General features: G+C 44.1%; 1 protein-coding gene across 6 annotated transcripts in view; it reads left to right on the forward strand.

Annotated features, from left to right (window-relative positions):
- mtor (mechanistic target of rapamycin kinase) overlaps nt 1-18,212 on the forward strand; it is a 103,223-nt gene extending 85,011 nt beyond the window's left edge. For 5 of the 6 annotated variants that reach the window (XM_087147620.1, XM_087147621.1, XM_087147619.1 and 2 more), the window contains 17 exons: nt 3,619-3,717; nt 4,321-4,443; nt 5,316-5,498; nt 6,282-6,416; nt 6,784-6,958; nt 7,668-7,803; nt 9,764-9,914; nt 10,848-10,970; nt 11,421-11,503; nt 11,889-11,961; nt 12,199-12,273; nt 12,658-12,793; nt 13,580-13,645; nt 14,649-14,723; nt 15,768-15,848; nt 16,376-16,481; nt 17,910-18,212. In XM_087147620.1, coding sequence (XP_087003746.1) covers nt 3,619-3,717; nt 4,321-4,443; nt 5,316-5,498; nt 6,282-6,416; nt 6,784-6,958; nt 7,668-7,803; nt 9,764-9,914; nt 10,848-10,970; nt 11,421-11,503; nt 11,889-11,961; nt 12,199-12,273; nt 12,658-12,793; nt 13,580-13,645; nt 14,649-14,723; nt 15,768-15,848; nt 16,376-16,481; nt 17,910-17,925 — 1,836 coding nt within the window. In that variant the 3' untranslated portion in view covers nt 17,926-18,212. The remainder of the gene's footprint in view (nt 1-3,618; nt 3,718-4,320; nt 4,444-5,315; nt 5,499-6,281; nt 6,417-6,783; nt 6,959-7,667; nt 7,804-9,763; nt 9,915-10,847; nt 10,971-11,420; nt 11,504-11,888; nt 11,962-12,198; nt 12,274-12,657; nt 12,794-13,579; nt 13,646-14,648; nt 14,724-15,767; nt 15,849-16,375; nt 16,482-17,909) is intronic. The other variant, XM_087147623.1, reaches the window with a different exon arrangement.
- The last annotated feature ends 71 nt before the right edge of the window (nt 18,213-18,283 follow it).

Raw genomic sequence — 18,283 nt, forward strand, 5'->3', positions numbered from 1 at the left:
CAAGAATTCTTTCCCCGCTTCGACTTCAAGGCCAAGAATATTTTAGGAGTTGACCTTTTAAGAGGAAGCAGACTGACACAGGGGAGGGACATATCACTGGAAATGAGAAATCATTCCAAAAAATTCCTGAAACAAGTGTTTTGGGTAAAGAAATTGGCGCAGGAAGGTAACTTTAAGTCTAAAGAGAGGAGACAATGGAGGGAAGTTTGGCTGAAGTTTGAGGTACTGTAGTCCCATCATTACCCCCGCGACAGCACCTGCGAGTAATTGGAGGTGTTTCCATCAAATATTAAGTCCCCACGCCCTCGTCTAGTCAAGCTGCTGTTTCCAGAACTTCGTGTCACAGCAGTGACAGTAATTGAAGTCAGCAGGCTGTCACCCTGGTGCTTCCGCTCTGTCAGGAGATCAAACCAATGATGGCATCAGTGTCGTTGAAGTGGGGCTCGATCCATCTGACGAGATTGCGTCAGTCGTAATCTGCCGTTGATTGATCCGAGAAAAGACGTTCCGGAGGGAAAGACGGGATTTTTGTCTCGTTGGTCTTTATTTTGGGGGCAAGTTGCTTGCACTTGAATGTGGCGCAGCCTGGATTGGAGGAATGCCTGCCAGTACAAAGTCAACAAAAGTTTTGAGTTTTTGTTGGTTTTTTATGTCAAACCTTTCACGTGAAAAGAAGCACCATTTTCATACTTATGTCGGATGACTGACGATCTTTCAGTGAGGCAAACCGAACACTGCCCAAGCTACTCTTACTCCTTGTGGCTGTGAAGACCGAACTCTTGTGGGTTAAAAAGCAAAAGAAGCCAATAAAGGATTGACTGTTGCTTTCCACACATCTCATCGAAATGTTATCTGTGAAGTATCTTTCATTTGGAAATGGAAATTCCTTAAATGTCCTCGTTGAGGTAAGAGGAATCTACCCTGGATAAATAGTTCACATGGTTTCGCAAATGATGGATCGCAGAAGTGGAGCTCTGATTTCTCTGACGCTGTTAACGTAATGGACAAGCCATCCTCATGAATGGTTTGCCAATTACTGGCAGAGACTGGATACTGCTGATGTGAGGTATGTACAACCGGTAGAGCCAGATCTGAGCCCAACCATGTCGACCCTGGCACTCGCAGCTCTGTCACCGGGCCAGGCAGTGAAGAAAAAATGTGTCTGGAAGTGGGCCCTTGGGTCTCCGGAATTATTGAGGTACATTATTGTACCTGGATGTCGGGCTGTCAAGTATGTGTGAGGATGTTGACAATTCTCCAGTGTGACTTCATTCATTGGAGTGTCCAGACTGTCTGTTTGAACCGTTGAATATGAATGAGTCAGATGAACACTCACTATTTTGAAGTTGTCTTTGCATTTCCAAACTAATACTTCAGAGGGTAGATTGTTGAATATGCATAAGCTTCTTGGAAGTCACCTGCAGAAGTGAATGCCCTTCATTAGCATGCATGTATGCATCCAGATTGATTGTAGACTGTTGAATAAATATATCATGTGGATTGTTGAATGGTAGAGTACATGTTAATAGAGTGATCAAGAATGTAATAAATATTCATTGTAATATCAAGACTGTCTAGAGATTGGTATCTTAGTTGAATATGCATGATATGTTGGATATTCGCTCTTTTATTTTGACAGCTGTTATTTTTCCAAGACCTTTACCTCCCTGCCTTTCATAAAAGTGAATGAACATCTTGACAGAGGGCACCGTCTCCAATTAAGGGTTGCGTTCAGTTGGCGGCATTATTTGCATCCTGTTTGCTTGTCGACTGCAACTCCTGGGGCAGTGATGGGGTTAACATTAACTAAGATACGATGAAGGATGATAAAGATCAGGAAGGACTGAAAGGCCCAGGATTGCTCCTCGTTAAGAAGGGGAGAGTATAGTGTCACGCAAATGAAGTCAAATTTAAGCAAGACAAATTGCTCAATCGTTTATCGCAAAAAAAAAAGGGTAGTCAGCTGATCTTTTAGGGCAGCGGACATCGACTGTCCGTGGCATTTTCTTGGCTTGTTGAAACACATTCGTAATTCTGAGCTGTACACTCATGCGACACGTCGTCAAGTAAAATATTACCACAGAAACATTTTTGCAGACATAATGCGATCAGTAATTAAGATTTCCATGAGATTGGTCTTGTTGAAATGTCAGCGATCAGTGGAGGTTGGGGTCAGAGGAAAGGGTCAGCGGCAGGTCTTTCCCTTGTCTCTCACTCCTTACTCCTTTTTTCTCCTCTTTCCTCCGTAATTGGGAAGCTTATCAATTGGGGTCTTCCTGGCATTCTGTCGGGAATTACCGAGCACTAATTTGTGGCGTGTTTAGCTGCTATTTCTGTTTAGAAGCAGTAGTCCAAGTCATACCGGAGGTGGCTATTTCTGGGGAATTTTTAATCTTTTCAAAGTCTTTTGTACTGCCATCATAGTCCAGGGAGTTTCAAGGCCTCTTTTGTTCCGTATTTTGTACAAAATTGCCATATGCATCAGCGTATCAGTGAGGTCATCTAGTCACACTGTCAAGTACCAAACATCGCTAGATGTATCTTTCCTGTATTCTTGATTGTCTTTCTACATTTTCTAAATTCAAGTTAGCCAGCTAATGAGCAAGTGGGGTTCACAAACTGTCACCTATGGTGTAGTCCTCCGTTGTAATGTCCACATTTGTTTCTATTCAAGAAAATACTGTTATTGTTCCTCTTTGTAATCTTGGAATGAAAGTCCTCAGTTCATGCTCTGTCTTTCCCGGCTGATAGTATGCAAGACTATTTTTTTGGGGGGGATCGCCATTGCGTGCAAACTCTGAAGAAGTCACCGTGGTAGTGTTAATGAATGAGCAAACATATTCATTTCAACTTTATGTCTGGATCGCGGTCTTTACACCTCTAAGTCAAACCAGCCTAATTATCGTTTCCACCAGTAACATCCTGACCAGTAGTTCATTTTCGCACCAAAGATGCAGATGGATGCCTCAAATCTGTTGGCACTAGGGTGTTAAGTGATTCATAGGACGGTGACTTGATTAAGTGCCCGATTTGCGAAGAGATAAGACGATGGTGGAAATTGTTTGCAGAACTTCATTTCCTCATTTTTTTTTTCTATCTCTCCTCAGAGCAGTTGTGGTTGTAGCTGTTCCAGTAAAAAGCCTGTCTGCCTGCTTGATTTTCTGATCATCTGTCTGTCAGTCTCTTTGTTTGTGTGTGCTGCATTGCAGTTCTCATATGCCTCTTCCAATACAGGGTTTCTCAAAGATAAAAAAGCAACAAAAATAGTCTAAAGTGGTACAGATTTCTTTGTATGATTTAGTTGTTCCCTGCATGGAAAAGTGACAAAGATCTCAAAGCAAAAGGGGCGGGGCTTTTTCGGACCGTGTTATTGTTGGGGGGGGGCTAGTATAGTTTAATCAGCTATAGCCTAAGACCCCAACTTACAGAGGGTCATCGCTTGAAAGTTTGTTTTCAGAGAACTGTATCACGAGAGATTTTTTTCCAGAATACCTGAAGTGTTGTGGACTGTTTGGTCGGATTTTAACACAGATAATTCAGTGTACCTCAAAACGTAAGCAAGTTTGGAATAATGAAACCCAAACTAAAACTGCAGCCTTTTCTTTCACTGATTGACAGGTGATCCCTCAGCTGATAGCGAGAATCGATACCCCCAGACAGCTGGTGGGTCGACTGATCCACCAGCTCCTTATGGACATTGGAAAACAACATCCGCAGGTGAGGAGGGATGCTGGAGAGAGATAGAGACGGGGATGCGGATGGGTGAACCGACATACTAATAGATGGGTAGTCACTAGGGTCTTTGAGAGCCAATGTGGTGTTGCCCAAGGGCGGATCCAGAGCTACGGGGAGCTAGGGGGGGTTTCAGAAATATTTTTTTTTTTATAAAAGGGAAATGATAAAATACGAATGGGATTCGTAGTGTGCACGGTTCCCAGATTTTAATATGTTAACATCTTTAGCTGGGGTCTTGCAAGGAAGAAAATTAACCTTTGTTTGCTGGACACGCCTCCATTGGGCCCCCCCCCCCGATTTCTGCATTTCACAGAAGCAAGAATCCCTTTCAGTTGAAAGATAGTGAGGGAAAGTAAATGACAGAAAACTCTGTGGTTGACTATAATTGAGTAGGGACTTGGCACACTGTGTAGGATTCTAACCAGAGTCACTAGGAATACAGTGAGATGAAAAGCACCATTCCTTATATTGACGGCCATTTTTTCAGCTCAGTCAGGGAATTACATGTGACGTCCTCTGCTGAGACAGCACCCACAGTTCCCTCAAATCTGAACTCATCCTCCGCTTGTCTGTTTGACCATGCAGGCTCTGATCTATCCGTTGACCGTCGCCTCCAAGTCGCAGAGCACGGCTCGCCACAATGCAGCAAACAAGATCCTGAAGAACATGTGCGACCACAGCAACACCCTGGTGCAGCAGGCGATGATGGTAGGTACCGTGGTCATTTCAGACTGAGGCACCTCAGTGGGCAATTTCGGAGGCCAGAATGACGGTCGGGATGGTGTTTGGGAGGTCTGTGGGACTGTGGAGGGGGGGAGAAGTTTCAAAGTAAATGGAAAAATGAAACTTTTTTATTTTTGCAAACTTGGCAAATGATGATCCCAGAGGAATGCGTTTGAGATGCTGAAGAGGCTGCCGTTTTTATCCTCGCAATGTGGCAGTTGTTTATGACCAGTGGCAACCACATCGCCTGCATTGTCAGCATCCCACAAACAGGAAAGTGTCTCACGGGTATTAGGAACCGTGGCCCAGTTTTTTGGAGCTGCAGAAAGCAGAACTCACTTAGAAGCACAAACAATATTGCTCAGCAGACACAAGTTTCCAACCCAAAATTCAAGTAAATTTCTTCAGCACATGATAGGCTCAATACAGTTCAAGTGTCCCTCAGCTAGTTCAACCACCTGTACATGTATTTTATAAAGTCTTGTCGTTACTAACAGCACACTCGTTGTGCACGAAACGTCACTGAACACAAATGATGCGATGGTTACACTAACAGCACACTCGTTGTGCTGTTAGTGTAACCATCGCATCATTTGTGTTCAGTGACGTCTCGTGCCATTATTTTCATGTACATGTAATTGGTTCCAGAGCCTGGTTCCAAATGGTCTTACCCACAACGGCCCAAACCGTGATCTATTATTCAGGCATTTGTCAAACTGTAACTAACTAAACTAGGCTTGAACTTGCCTTTAGCAGCTCTTCAATATTTGTCTGAGATCTCAGACAGTATAATGATATCGAGATTTGTAACAAGGACAACAGCACCTATGAAAAGAGTGTCATCCCTTTTCTATTAGGTGAGCGAGGAGCTGATCCGCGTGGCCATCCTGTGGCACGAGCTCTGGCATGAAGGCCTAGAGGAAGCATCACGACTTTACTTCGGCGAGCGCAACGTCAAGGGGATGTTCGGCGTCCTGGAGCCCCTCCACGCCATGATGGAGCGCGGCCCGCAGACGATGAAAGAGACGTCCTTCAACCAGGTAGGATGCGAAGAGCCTACTAGGACTGAGTGATTAAGTCACTATTTGAATATTCTAATGTTAGATCAAATATCCGAATATTCGGTCTTACCGACCGACAGATTATTGATGATTATCAAAACCATATAGAGGTTCTGCATGGCAGCCATCTTTCTGATAAATGCTTTTGTCGTGGAGGGATAGTAAAAAGGTCTACTCGTGTGTGTCCCTGTGAAACAAAAGCTCTTACCAGAAAAATGGCCGTTATGCAGAACCTCTATACAAAATCAGTTGCAATAACGCACACAATTGTGCATTATAAACTCTATACTAGCCCCTCCTGTCTAAGTATCCCCAGCCACGATTTTAATAGTAAGATTTAAGAGACGAACAATACGTCTTATCCTATTGAACATTTCTGTTCCTTTTAAATTTTTTATTGAATAATTTACTTTTTTAATTGAGTCTGCTTGAAACAAGCCTCCATAGTGCAATTTTTCTCCTTTCAAACAAACGAAAATTCTCCCTTCCTTTTTATGAATTTTGCATTGGAATATTCAACTCTGGAAAATAATATTTGGGACGAACGCCCTCCATGGATGTGAACGCCACCTTTGCCAATTTGAAAGGCACCCTACACTGGTTTTAAAGACCAGCTGTCAGATCACTGCCTTTATCACTGTGTTTGCGAATAGCCAAGGCATCAAGGCACCCTCCTGCCTGATCTACGTGTGCCTTGTGGTTTTATTGCATGTATTTTATATATAATCAGACTTGTTTCTTCGTTGGACAATTTCTCGACAGGCCTATGGGCGTGACCTGATGGAGGCTCAGGAATGGTGCCGCAAGTACACGCGCTCCCGCAACGTCAAGGATCTGACCCAGGCCTGGGACCTGTACTACCACGTGTTCAGGCGAATCGCAAAACAACTGCCTCAGGTAGGGATCAGTCTTTTTTTTAATTCAGTTGTACAATGTAAAAAGCACCTGCTCTAACAACCTTATTCTTTGTCACTAAACTTTGCCATTTTCTTTCATTTGGTCAATCATAAAGTTTTTCAAAAGGTATCCATTTCTAGATTGGTATTTTCTAAGTTTATTCATTTCTTTTGTGCAAAGGGCTGCTCAGAAAGTCCTAGGCCCACACATGCTGTATTTGCTAGAGAACATGTCTGAAGTCACCATGCTATTCGGTGCTACATACCCAGGCAACAGAAATCAGTTTTCACGTGAGAACACCAGCATTTTATGTCAAATCATTACCCGAGGCCACAGCGACACACTCATCACTCTTTCCCCTCCACAGCTGACCCAGCTTGAGCTCCAGCTGGTCTCCCCCAAGCTCCTGATGTGCCGGGACCTGGAGCTGGCCGTCCCCGGCACTTACAACCCCAACCGGCCCATCGTACGCATCCAGCGCGTCCAATCCTCCCTGCAGGTCATCACCTCCAAACAGCGCCCTCGCAAGCTCAGCATCTTTGGTAAAATTATGGTCGTCGTAGCTGTCTTGGATACTCACATCAATCTGACGTGTACATGTGCGACTGTCAGGTTGTTAACCTGAACAGTCCTCAATTTCAATGTGATTTTTACCTATGTGCACATGAACCTCGGGTGTCAAGTGTACCAGGTTTAGAAGGCAGATTCCTGTTTTCAAAGTCTATCTGAGAAAAATTAGTATCTTAGTATTTTGATCCATTTAAATATTGTAATAATCATATGATTTGATATGTGAAAGTTTTTTCCACTCTAGATGAAGATTTGAATATCTGAATACCTTGACCTATTTAACCCCTTCACGGCGGGATTATTTTGACCGTGACTGCTGGGCTGTGGCATGCCCTGATTGATTGGACGGCTTTGTCCAGCAGCAGGCCCCATTGAACCAGCAGCTGCATGGTGAATAGACTGTATGTGTGGTGTGCACTAATCCTCACAGGATGGTTAGGTAGTAGCAGTCCTCTTTAGCGAAGGGGTTAAATATATGTACCTGTAGACTTGAATTTGTTTCACAAGGTTTTCCTTTAGGAATATCTAAACCATCTTAGTGTCTGGGTGTGTTGAAAAAGCTAACATCAGAGTTTGTCGGAGAATGTATTTTTTAATTGGAATATCTGCATTTTGGAAACTTTTTCGAATATCTCCCAAATGTATTTTCTCGTCTGAACGCCCTAAAATTTCAATCTACAGGGAGTGACGGTGCTGAGTATATGTACCTCCTGAAGGGCCACGAGGACCTGCGCCAAGATGAGAGGGTGATGCAGCTATTTGGCCTGGTCAACACCCTCCTAGCCAACAACCCAGACACCTTCAGGAGACATCTCAAGTAAGTCACAGACCACGGCTCATTTTGATGATTCACTTTGTAGGCTGGTGTCTCACTGTCTTCTCCGCCACAGGCAGAACATCCAGAAGGTCTTAAAAGTGATGGGACAGGAGCGACGAGTGCACATGTGGTGGGACCGGCACTGATTATGGTCTGTTTGAAAAACAGGAAATCTGACCCCCTAAGGTCCCAAACATTTGGTCAACCACAGGGAAATCGAACCAAGCCGTAAAAGCCGCACTTACGTCCGACACGAGTCTGGGGGATTGAATTGGAGTTTCGAACCACTGCACATTATCAATCTAGTCACAAATTGTGAGGACTGATTGACCCCACTGACCTCACAAAAATTTACCGTGAAAGACCACGTGCACGTTACCAGTGAACTTCTGCTGCAGTTTTCCTTCCTCGAGACGGGAAATCAGGAAATGAAATCCTTTTCCCACTTCTTAAAGTTTGTGGTGAGGAACTTCAATTTCTTATCTCTCAGATCCTCATTCCTAGCTGCCCTTAGCAAAGAAATAGTGGCTTTGATTTCTGACCCCAGACTAGGCTGGGGACTTGATGTGGTTTGTCTTTGCAGAAGCTCCTTTCCGTTTACGTGGTCATTTAAAGGGATGTGATTTAATTAGTCACAATGTGAATGTCCTGCCAAGTATTTTTTTTTTTTTTGTAGATAGTGTTCTGTCTGTTTTTGTAAGCACTTCCCTGTGTTCAGATTTCAGAGGTGGATGCTTCCAGGATTTCCAAGAGAGTTAGCAAAGAAAAGCTTAAAGGCACAGTTCTAGATCCCTATCAAGTTGGAGAACTTTAAAGAGAAGGGAGTTAGAAAAATTAAAAGTCACACCTCTGAGGTTGAACAACATTCCAAAGTTGGGGAGGATATTCAGAAAAGAAGGGGAAGGTGTACATGAAAGTCCCTCTAAAACTGTTGTTATCTCTCAGAAATGTTCAAGATATTTCCGGGACTGTCTTTGGTTCCCAAATCAAGTCTTACACATTGTTCATCAGCACCAATTCAAAATTTTAAGGATGCATCATATTTTTCAGAATTACAGTGTCTTAATGCGGTAAGTTGACCTGCCCGAGGCACAACAGCCCTGTGTTTGCAATTCCTTTTCCCCAGTGAGAATCGTCTGAAACAAGAGTGGACAACCTAGATATGAAATCGTTTTTTTTTTCCTATCAACAACCTAATTTTAATTTCTTGCCGAAATAAAAAGAACTCCTGCAGTCCACCAAGGCTTAAAGGTGCTTGGTCCAGAAGATAAAATCAGATTGATACTATTTGTGCCCACTTATTTTCGTCGACGGATCACAACCTCGGGTCAGTCTGTTTTGGAGGGCGACTACAGACCCGATTTCCTTCTTCCGTCCATTAGGCATATCGGTAACATCTATCTTCGGCCCCCTTAGCTGTCGTTGGAGGCAAGGGGAGGTCCGTTTTCCCCCTTGGGGGAGGGAGTGAATATTTTTGTCGTGTCTCTTGAGGCTGGAGCTTGTAGAGTAAAGCATCCTGGGAAAAAGTGTCCAGTTTGGGGGGAAAAATTGAGAAAAGGGAAAACGTGAAAAGCCCATAATAAGAAAGTCAAAGGGAAGTTTGTCTTTAATGGCTCCACAATAGTGAGGTCGTAACCCCCAAGGCAATTAGATTTCACCCCTGTTTCTGTTGCTTTTTTAGGCTAACCATATCTTCTGCCCTTCCACCAGTGTTTGTAATGCATGGCTACAGATATCATCAGGGTAGTGTCGGAATGTGTAAAGCACTCGCATCTCTGGTCCTGGGTTCGATTCCCATTCCGGGCCAGGTGTGAGTAGACCCTTGTAAACGCACAATATACCAGAGAAGTTTGGGACGCGCTTCAGAACGTTTGGCAAAGCTTTCCAACCAACTCAAAGCGCATGATAACGATGGCGCACCTGTCATTACTCCTGTTTTCATTTCTGCGTCTCGTTGCAGCATCCAGCGCTACTCCATCATCCCCCTATCCACCAACTCGGGCCTGATTGGCTGGTTGCGACACTGCGACACCCTGCACACCCTGATCCGAGACTACCGTGACAAGAAGAAGAAGATCCTTCTCAACATCGAGCACCGCATCATGCTCAGGGTAGGCACGCACAGAGACAACCTCATCACAAAATGTCTCTCTTCGTAAGAACTTCGGGTTTCACCATGGTTTCACTTCTGATTTTTGATATTTGATTAACCCGAAGAGCATCTTAGCCCTAACTTTCATTGGTGCGGGCGAAACTACATGTACATTTAATGCGGAGTGTTGAGGACTGTTCAAGTTGATATATCCCATACATTTTCTGTATCATCATGTGGTATTGTCATACCTGTGTCTTGAATACGGATCTTTCATTGGTCCAGAATGATCACATGACAGGGGGACATAACCGCATGTCACTCGTACCGTTTAGTTATCAGCTAGTGCTGTATGGTATAACCTTGGGCGCACATTATCGCTAATCGCTACCCGCATTATCGCTAATGTTCAAACATTCCTGTCACCCTTAGTTTCCCTGAGAAAAACAAGTGGAAAACATCATCAAGACAGAGATAATGAGCGCTGCGATTCGTCTCGTGCGCTATGTGCCCCTCAGGTTTTCAAAACGTCATACTCCTCACAACAGCAGTCAACAACTGTGAAGCGTACCACACAAAACAGCAAGAGCAAATGTCATCAAGTGGTTCGGCAGAAAGAGAGTGGTTAAAAACAATGTAACCAAACTGAGGCTGGAAGGAAAGATAGTCTGTTCCCTTTTATCAATACGTGAAGTTGTATTATTATTGCCAGTAGGTCTAAGGGGAACAAGACCAACATGGCAGCATTGTGATAAAGGTCTATAGGAAGTGAATGCAGCCAGTTTCCAGTTACCTTCATAGGCCAATGTGTTATTTCAGTCTACAGCCACTGTCAACTATCAGGCGTGGCCTGAATGGACATCCAATCTCATTAGCGTACCTGTAGGAACTTTGAAGCCATGCTTGTTACTGAAATAGCCTTGTTTGTTTTGCCGCCGCCACCCCCCCCCAGATGGCGCCAGACTATGAGCACCTGACACTGATGCAGAAGGTGGAAGTGTTTGAGCACGCCTTGGAGCACACTCAGGGAGATGACCTGGCTAGACTTCTGTGGCTCAAGAGTCCTAGCTCGGAGGTCAGTATGTCCATCTGACCATGGGCTGCATATGATCTCACAAAATGAGTCTCAAGGACTTTTTCAAACTTATGTATTTTTAGTTTGGATTGGAACATACTGAGCTCCTTGTTTTGACATATCACTCAATTTGATATCTCTGAGCGCAAAATACCATAAGCTTCTGAGGACTCAGCAGATACCAGATTTGTTTTCAAGGCTGTAATTCAAACATTAACTTGGACACTTGTGACAATTTTTCTGGTGTGGGTCGTGCGTAAATAGAAGTTTGTGTTCTCACAACATCCTGTTGAGAGTTTCAAAACTCTCACAACCGAAGTGTGCCAAAAGAAACATCTGGTACCAAATCTCTGTTACCACAAGTCATGCCACCAGACTGCTGGTAATAACTTCCCGTTTTTGAGTCTCCTGCTTTGAGTTTTTTTGGTTTCTGTTGGATCACTGGAATAGGTGTGGTTTGAGCGACGAACCAACTACACGCGATCTCTTGCCGTCATGTCGATGGTGGGCTACATCCTTGGTCTTGGAGACAGGTAAAGAGATGAATGCACAGTGCAGCTTGTAAATGGAAAAATTGTCATAGATTTTTCTGATTTTAACCGGATGTTTTCTTCCCCATAATTGCCTTGGCGTGAAATTCAAACCTCACTGCTAATGTCATCGGGCATAACCCGTAATTAAGATATCATCTATTTTGGCTAGATGAAAGGTCTTCAAACTGGACAGGAAACCCAGAGCAAGAATCTTGGCAAAGAAGTCTGTGATCGTAATTTTTGGTTGCGGAATTTTGACCAGAAAATACTGTGTTCATTCCAAAGATATTGTATTTGACGTCTAACTAGCTTCAGTAGAGGTTTCTGCATGGACGGTGGCTGTCGCAAGCTTTTAGAAATTTCTTGCATGTTTTTCTCGTCGCAGACATCCCTCAAACCTGATGTTGGACCGCATGTCAGGAAAGATCATCCACATCGACTTTGGCGACTGTTTTGAGGTACTCGTAGAGATATTGCTGCCTTTGGGAAAGATTCCGCTAGGTTAAAATGTCAGACCCTCGCACTTACGCGATTTGTATTTGAGGTCACTGTGGCCAGCAAGCAGTTTGCCGCAGTTTTTGTGTTGTATTTGTTTTGAGGTACAGTGATTCACCGCAGTCATCTGATCTACTCTGTTTTTAAATGTTCCGATCTTTTTTTTTCTCACTCCTCACTCACTTCACGTAATGCTACAGGTTGCCATGACAAGAGAGAAGTTCCCTGAGAAGATTCCATTCCGACTGACGAGAATGCTCATCAATGCCATGGAGGTAGCATGTTCTGTCAATCAGGCACAATGCTTCACGGAAATAAGAATTTCCGGCTGAAATGTTTCTTTCTAGCTAGAAATTACAGTCAAGAATCCTGATGTTTGACAAGAAAACACAAGTGGAAAATTTCCTTGAAAGTTCCAAATCTTCACCAAAAAAATTATGCCGTCACAGACATCCGTGCCAGAACCTTTGTGATCACTGAAAGACTCATCGAGGCTACTTCATTGTACTAATCAACATATTTCTTAACTACTTTCCCCCTTCAGAACATAACAAAAAAATAAGCTTTTGCTCAGTTTTACAGCCCAAGTATTAACCATGTTAAAAGAATCTAAGTACGAGTCAAGGACATGTTTGTCTTGGGGTTTTCCCCCACTCAAGGTGACGGGCATTGACGGTAATTACCGCATCACTTGCTCCAGCCTGATGCAAGTACTCAGAGAGCACAAGGACAGCATCATGGCCGTGCTGGAAGCCTTCGTCTACGATCCACTGCTGAATTGGAGGCTGATGGACAGTAAGAATGATAGGACCCGGGGGAAGGGAGGAACAGACAGAATGAGTGACAAACAGATTGACTGGCTCACAACAGCATCATGGCTGTCCCAAAAGCCTTTGTCTATGATCCACTGCTCAGCTGAAGGCTGATGGGATCCAGAAGAGGGAGGGACAAACAGACAGTTTGACGGACTGAGTGACAAACAGATTGACTGGCACACGACAGTGTCACAGCTGTCCAAGAAGCCTTCATCTTTGATCCATTGCTGAACTGGAGGCTGATGGCCTGTTAATAGATAAAAGTCTCTGCGTAAGAAAGGGACAAAGAGACAGATAGACCAAACAGCCAGACGGTATGACAAACACAGGGACTAAAATATAGATAGATTTGGGGTAAGGAAATTATTCCTTGCACTCCAAATTGGTTTGAGGGAAGCTGAAATCAATCTTCTAAAATGTAATATTTCTCAGAACTTATAGGAAATGTTGCAAAATACCATAAAGACTGCCAGGTGAAAATTTCTTTTTGGAAGGTGGCGTCAGAAAATTATGGAAAAAACATCCCTAAAAGCATCATAAATGTTGTCATGACCAGCCCAGTCACAGGAAAGAATTTCTTGGGATTAGGGCTTGATGTAAGCTGCAGTCAACAAACTGTAGATGGTGTCTACTTCAGAATGCATACTATAAAAATGTTTCTAAGGATCAACTGATCACAAGTGGCACCTGTCCAAGATGGGCTTCTTGACACTGCGCAGGTAAACATCATGTTCCACATTATCAGATTTGTTTAACCTCTCTGCAGCCGCTCCTAAGGCCAAACGCTCCAAGGCCCGATCAGACTCCTTCTCCAGCAGTCAGAATAACGCAGGTGAGAATTTGCTGCCGTGCAAATTTGTCGTCAGCTACATTTTTTCATTTACCATGTCTCTGCATTTTTCCACTGCTGTGTTCCTCAAACCACTTTCTCACACCTCCAAAAACTTTTTTTTTTCCTCAAAACATTTTTTTCTCACAGTAAATTCAGCTGTGCATAGTGGCATGTATCTCGTCGATTACACGCACGTTTCACTAGATCCTTTCAACCGAGATTACAGCGAGTAGCAACAGTGGGGTAGCTGGGATTTTACTAGTGGGTGTGGGGGGCACAGAGAGGGCACCAGCATCTTATGGGGGGGCACCAGCTTTCAGTGGTGTGGTTTCTTGGGGCAACTTTGTTCAACTTATCCTTTTTTTTTTTTAGTGGGGGGCACCAGGAATTTGTGGGGGAGCACGTGCCCCCAGGACCCCCCGTGGCTGCGCCACTGAGCAACAATGATTAACATGCGGGGGGGGGGGGAGTTTGGGAAGAGAGGGGAGGGACTGATGATGGACGTGTAAGCGTAACTTCAGCACCGCATTGCATCTGTTGGGTTCCAACTGAGGGAGGAAAGATTGACGAACAAACTCATCTTAGAGATGAGATGGGAAAACGAGATGCAGCAAGAAGCTACAGTCTAATTCAGCAACCCGGGGGCACGTTTGAGCAAGGAACATTCGTCAGCCAATGGTTAAATTCACCCGGTATCCAGGATATAGTCTGTACACAGGTTACCGGGAGAAAATGACTCGTGGTCAACAAGTGGTCTGCGCTCAAACTTCCCTCATGAAGCTGTGATTTGCTGAAATTTAGTCACCCCTAAAGTTTAAGATGTGCACCGTGCACACAAGTTCAACGCCACTGCAGTACAAGCACGTGCAATTGTCTTTTGGAATTTACATTTTTCCCTCAGTTGGAACCCAGACACTTTTTTTTTCACTAGTTGCATCCATTCTCCATGAGTGCTTTTTTTTTTTCTTTTTTTCGATTCCCTCCTCCCAATCCACTCATCCAGATCTGCTCGATGACGTGAATATTGACACGCCCAAACAGAAGAAGGCGGGGGAGGCCGGGTCGTTGCAATCATCGGGTAAGGTCAAAGGTCAAGTCGTTTCAACACTGCTACGGACCAAAAGTTGGATTTTTTTTTAACCAATTTATCTTTCCACTAAATCAATTGCAGTCAGCCACAAGAGTTATACCATCATTTTTAATGCAGGAATGATTTTTTTGAAAAACCAAAATTAAATAAGAACAGACAATTCGAGCATGTATGAAGTGAATCTTGTTTAGTTGTGCGTAGTTTTGAGGAGCAGTTAACTGAAATAGTGTGGAAGTGTGCCCCATTCGTCTTCAGAAGACAAACAGGAAAAAAAAAATCAACCTTTTTTTTTTCTTAGTCTCCATCTTCAACGCTTTACACCTCATGCATGCGTAGAATCCATGCTCATTTCAAACTGCAGCAAAAAGATGCCTCTTTCATACGCGGGAAAAAAAAATCTCTGCAAAATTCATGGATGGGTGCTGGACTGACTTTGCCAAATGCTCCAAGAAAGACACTTGCCTGTAAGGGTCCCAGAAAGTAGTGTGTAGGATTTTTAAATGCGATGTGAAGGCATTTCCCAAATGATTTGGCCAATATTTCAGGAAGGCAGCTTGCTGGTCAACTTCATAAGCTGTGTCTTAGCCGTGGCTAGGATTCACTCATGTCTATGGAAAGTGACAGAAGCCACCAGGCATCAGCGTCCATAGGCAAACGTGTTATTTGAAGCCGTAGCCACATTTTTTAGACACAGCCTTTCTGACAAGCTAGCAGCCCTCATGCAGACTTCCTGGTTTCCTGCTTATTCCAAACTCCATCACTTTTCAGTAAATTCCAGGAGTGTGAGTGGCCACTTTAAGTTAACGCTGAAAACAGCTAGCAAAAAACTGAAATGTAAAAAAATCCCATACATTTGTACAGAAGCTTAAATTCAGGGTCAACATCTAAACAAAAAAGGCTAAAATCAGCTAAAAAGCTGAATTTTCACACCCCTGAAATTTAGTTGTGCTTGTCCAATGTGTTGCATGACTTCTTGAGGTCTGCCGCCAGTTCTCTAATTTACTGGTATATGAACCGCTCTCCATTTTGCAGAGAGCGAGGGCGCTGTTCAACCCGAGGCTCTCAACAAGAAAGCCATCAGCATCATCAACAGAGTCAGGGACAAGCTCACCGGTCAGTTGCACCAAGCAAACTTTCAACCCAGTCTCAAAGTCATGCCCTGTGTTGCATAATTGTTAAGTATGGCCCATTTGCAGACCTAGATTAGGATGTGCAAGACTTGAACCTTGACTACATTTCACACTAGGCCATGGCAGACCGAGGGGAGGAAGGGAGTGCCTAGCCATTTTAATCTGGAGTCATTCTGTTTCAAGTCACTTGACTAGCTGTTCCTGTGAACTGCAACAAACCGGTCCTTACAAATCCTTTGTTACTTGTGACACAACTGTGACTTGTTATGTTAATGGCTTACTGTTATTTACCTCCCACCCACGACCCCTCCCCCAAAAGGGGAACACAGACAGAACAGCAGCCAATCCATATTTTCAATAACTAAAACTTGAATGCATTTCACGAAGGCCTGTTGTGAACGGCGCCACCCAGCGTTCAATGGTGTCCAGCCCATCCACACCACAAATTGAATTTCCCACATGGGGGTTGCCGGTGCTACATGGTATATTGTTCTCCGCTTTACTGCACAGGGAATGACTTTGCTCAGAAGGACGCTGTGGACGTTGCCAAGCAGGTGGAACTGCTGATCCAGCAGGCCACGTCCCATGAAAACCTGTGCCAGTGCTACATAGGATGGTGAGTGGTCCTTGGTGTCCTATGAAATTCAGACTCGTGTGAAATATGGACTCTGCCCTTCACAGGTGGCAAGTGTTCTGGGCATGTGTAGTGTAGTCAGTGAGTCCATATTTCATGGTGAGCACGTTTCTCACCACACCTGTGCTATGGGTTAGGTCAGACAACTAGGAAGTCCAGAATCCAGTAGCGGAGTATCTATATGGTTGACTTTACAGCTTTCCAGTGTGACTACACCATTTGACGTAAGATATCCATTTATGCCCCAATTTTACAAGTTTCGATAAGGCAGGTGGATGCTTCTGGAGCAGAAGATTGAGCTTTAGAAGCTTCCAAAGCCTTCCAGGGCACTAAATGGCTTCACATGCAAAAATATCATGGCATGCACACTGGGGGAAGATGAAGACCAACTCAGTGTACACGGGATCCATTTTGTGTCCAGGTATCAGGACAGTGGCTGTTGCGAAGTATCTCTGACACGGACAATCTTCCCCGTCTCCACCATACTCATTTTGTTAGGTGCACAGGTTATCGGGGCGGGTGTCAATTTGAACTCGTCATCCGACTCCAGCGTAATGGGGAATCGTTCTTTTTTGGCACTGCACAGTAGCTTAACATTTCTGCAGATTACACCCATGCAAAGTCCTTTTTAACCACTTCGGACCGGGGCATTTTTCAACATTGAGGATGCTGGGCCGGCATGACTATCATTTTTTCCATTTTCAAAATCCTTCAACAATTCATCATTCCATTTAACGGTCGTTTATAGCCGCACAGAGTAATCTTCAGGCACTACTCTAAGTTGACAGGTTACTTTCATTGACTCCCGAATATTTCAGCCAGGCCTGCAGCCTTGTAAACAGAGCCCAGATTGTGCGGTGTTATACAACTGTCTTTTGTTCACGAACCTGGCTCAGTGCACTGCTGACCTCTTTTCAATAGGGGCCAGATTAGCATGCAGCGGTGCTGTGTGGCTCATCGCTGCGGTGGTGGAGAGCTTTTGTCCCCGGTGGTAATCCGCTTGCTCTAAATACCCCAAACCCTGGTATACGGTTTCAAAATAATGCTGGATTATCACCACTTTTGAGAGTGAAAAATGCCGGTCATACCCAGCAGCCTGGTCTTTTGTTCGGAGCACGGTCTTTTGTTACAGGGCCCTGTTTCCTTTGTCCGAGTTCGGAGACCCCGGCCACACATATAAACCATACGGCTCCGATTTCGGAGTCCCCGGCTGGTAGTGGTTAAGAAACTTTTTGCTACAGAGGCTTTGCGTGGGAGCCATCTTGCAGGGCACTTCTTTTGTTCCACAGGAAACCTCCTTTGTGCATACCCTGTGCAACAAAAGCACTGGCCTGCAAGATGGCAGCCATGCAAACCCTCTGTTCAAATATGACATTACAATGTACCATTGTTTTGTCGTTTCAATTGCAGGTGCCCCTTCTGGTAAGGCCATTTTAGCTTCAACAAGTACAACAGAATTGTGGATATGTGAGAGATGTTTCACCACCAAAGGAAGAAAGCTTGTTTACGTAGAGGTAGTGGAAATCGTAGTACATGAATGTAAATTTGAAATGCTGTATGAGGGAAAATGAAGGAATTCTGAGAAATTTTTCCAAAACCATTTCCACATGTCAAAGAGTTCACAAAAATGGAAATGTCACGTGGGACCAATTTTTTTTTGCACCGAAACGGTGATTTCTAGGCCCCAGCTAGCTTAGATAATTGAACGCAAATATGACAAATAAACTTTGCTACAGTTTTAGAAGTTCTCAAAGGAATTCATGTGAAAAGGAAATGAAATTCCT

This window comes from Acanthaster planci, linkage group LG16 (assembly GCF_054643075.1).
Source record: "Acanthaster planci isolate LZ-2023a linkage group LG16, COTS_SCS, whole genome shotgun sequence".
Taxonomy (NCBI): Eukaryota; Metazoa; Echinodermata; class Asteroidea; order Valvatida; family Acanthasteridae; genus Acanthaster; species Acanthaster planci.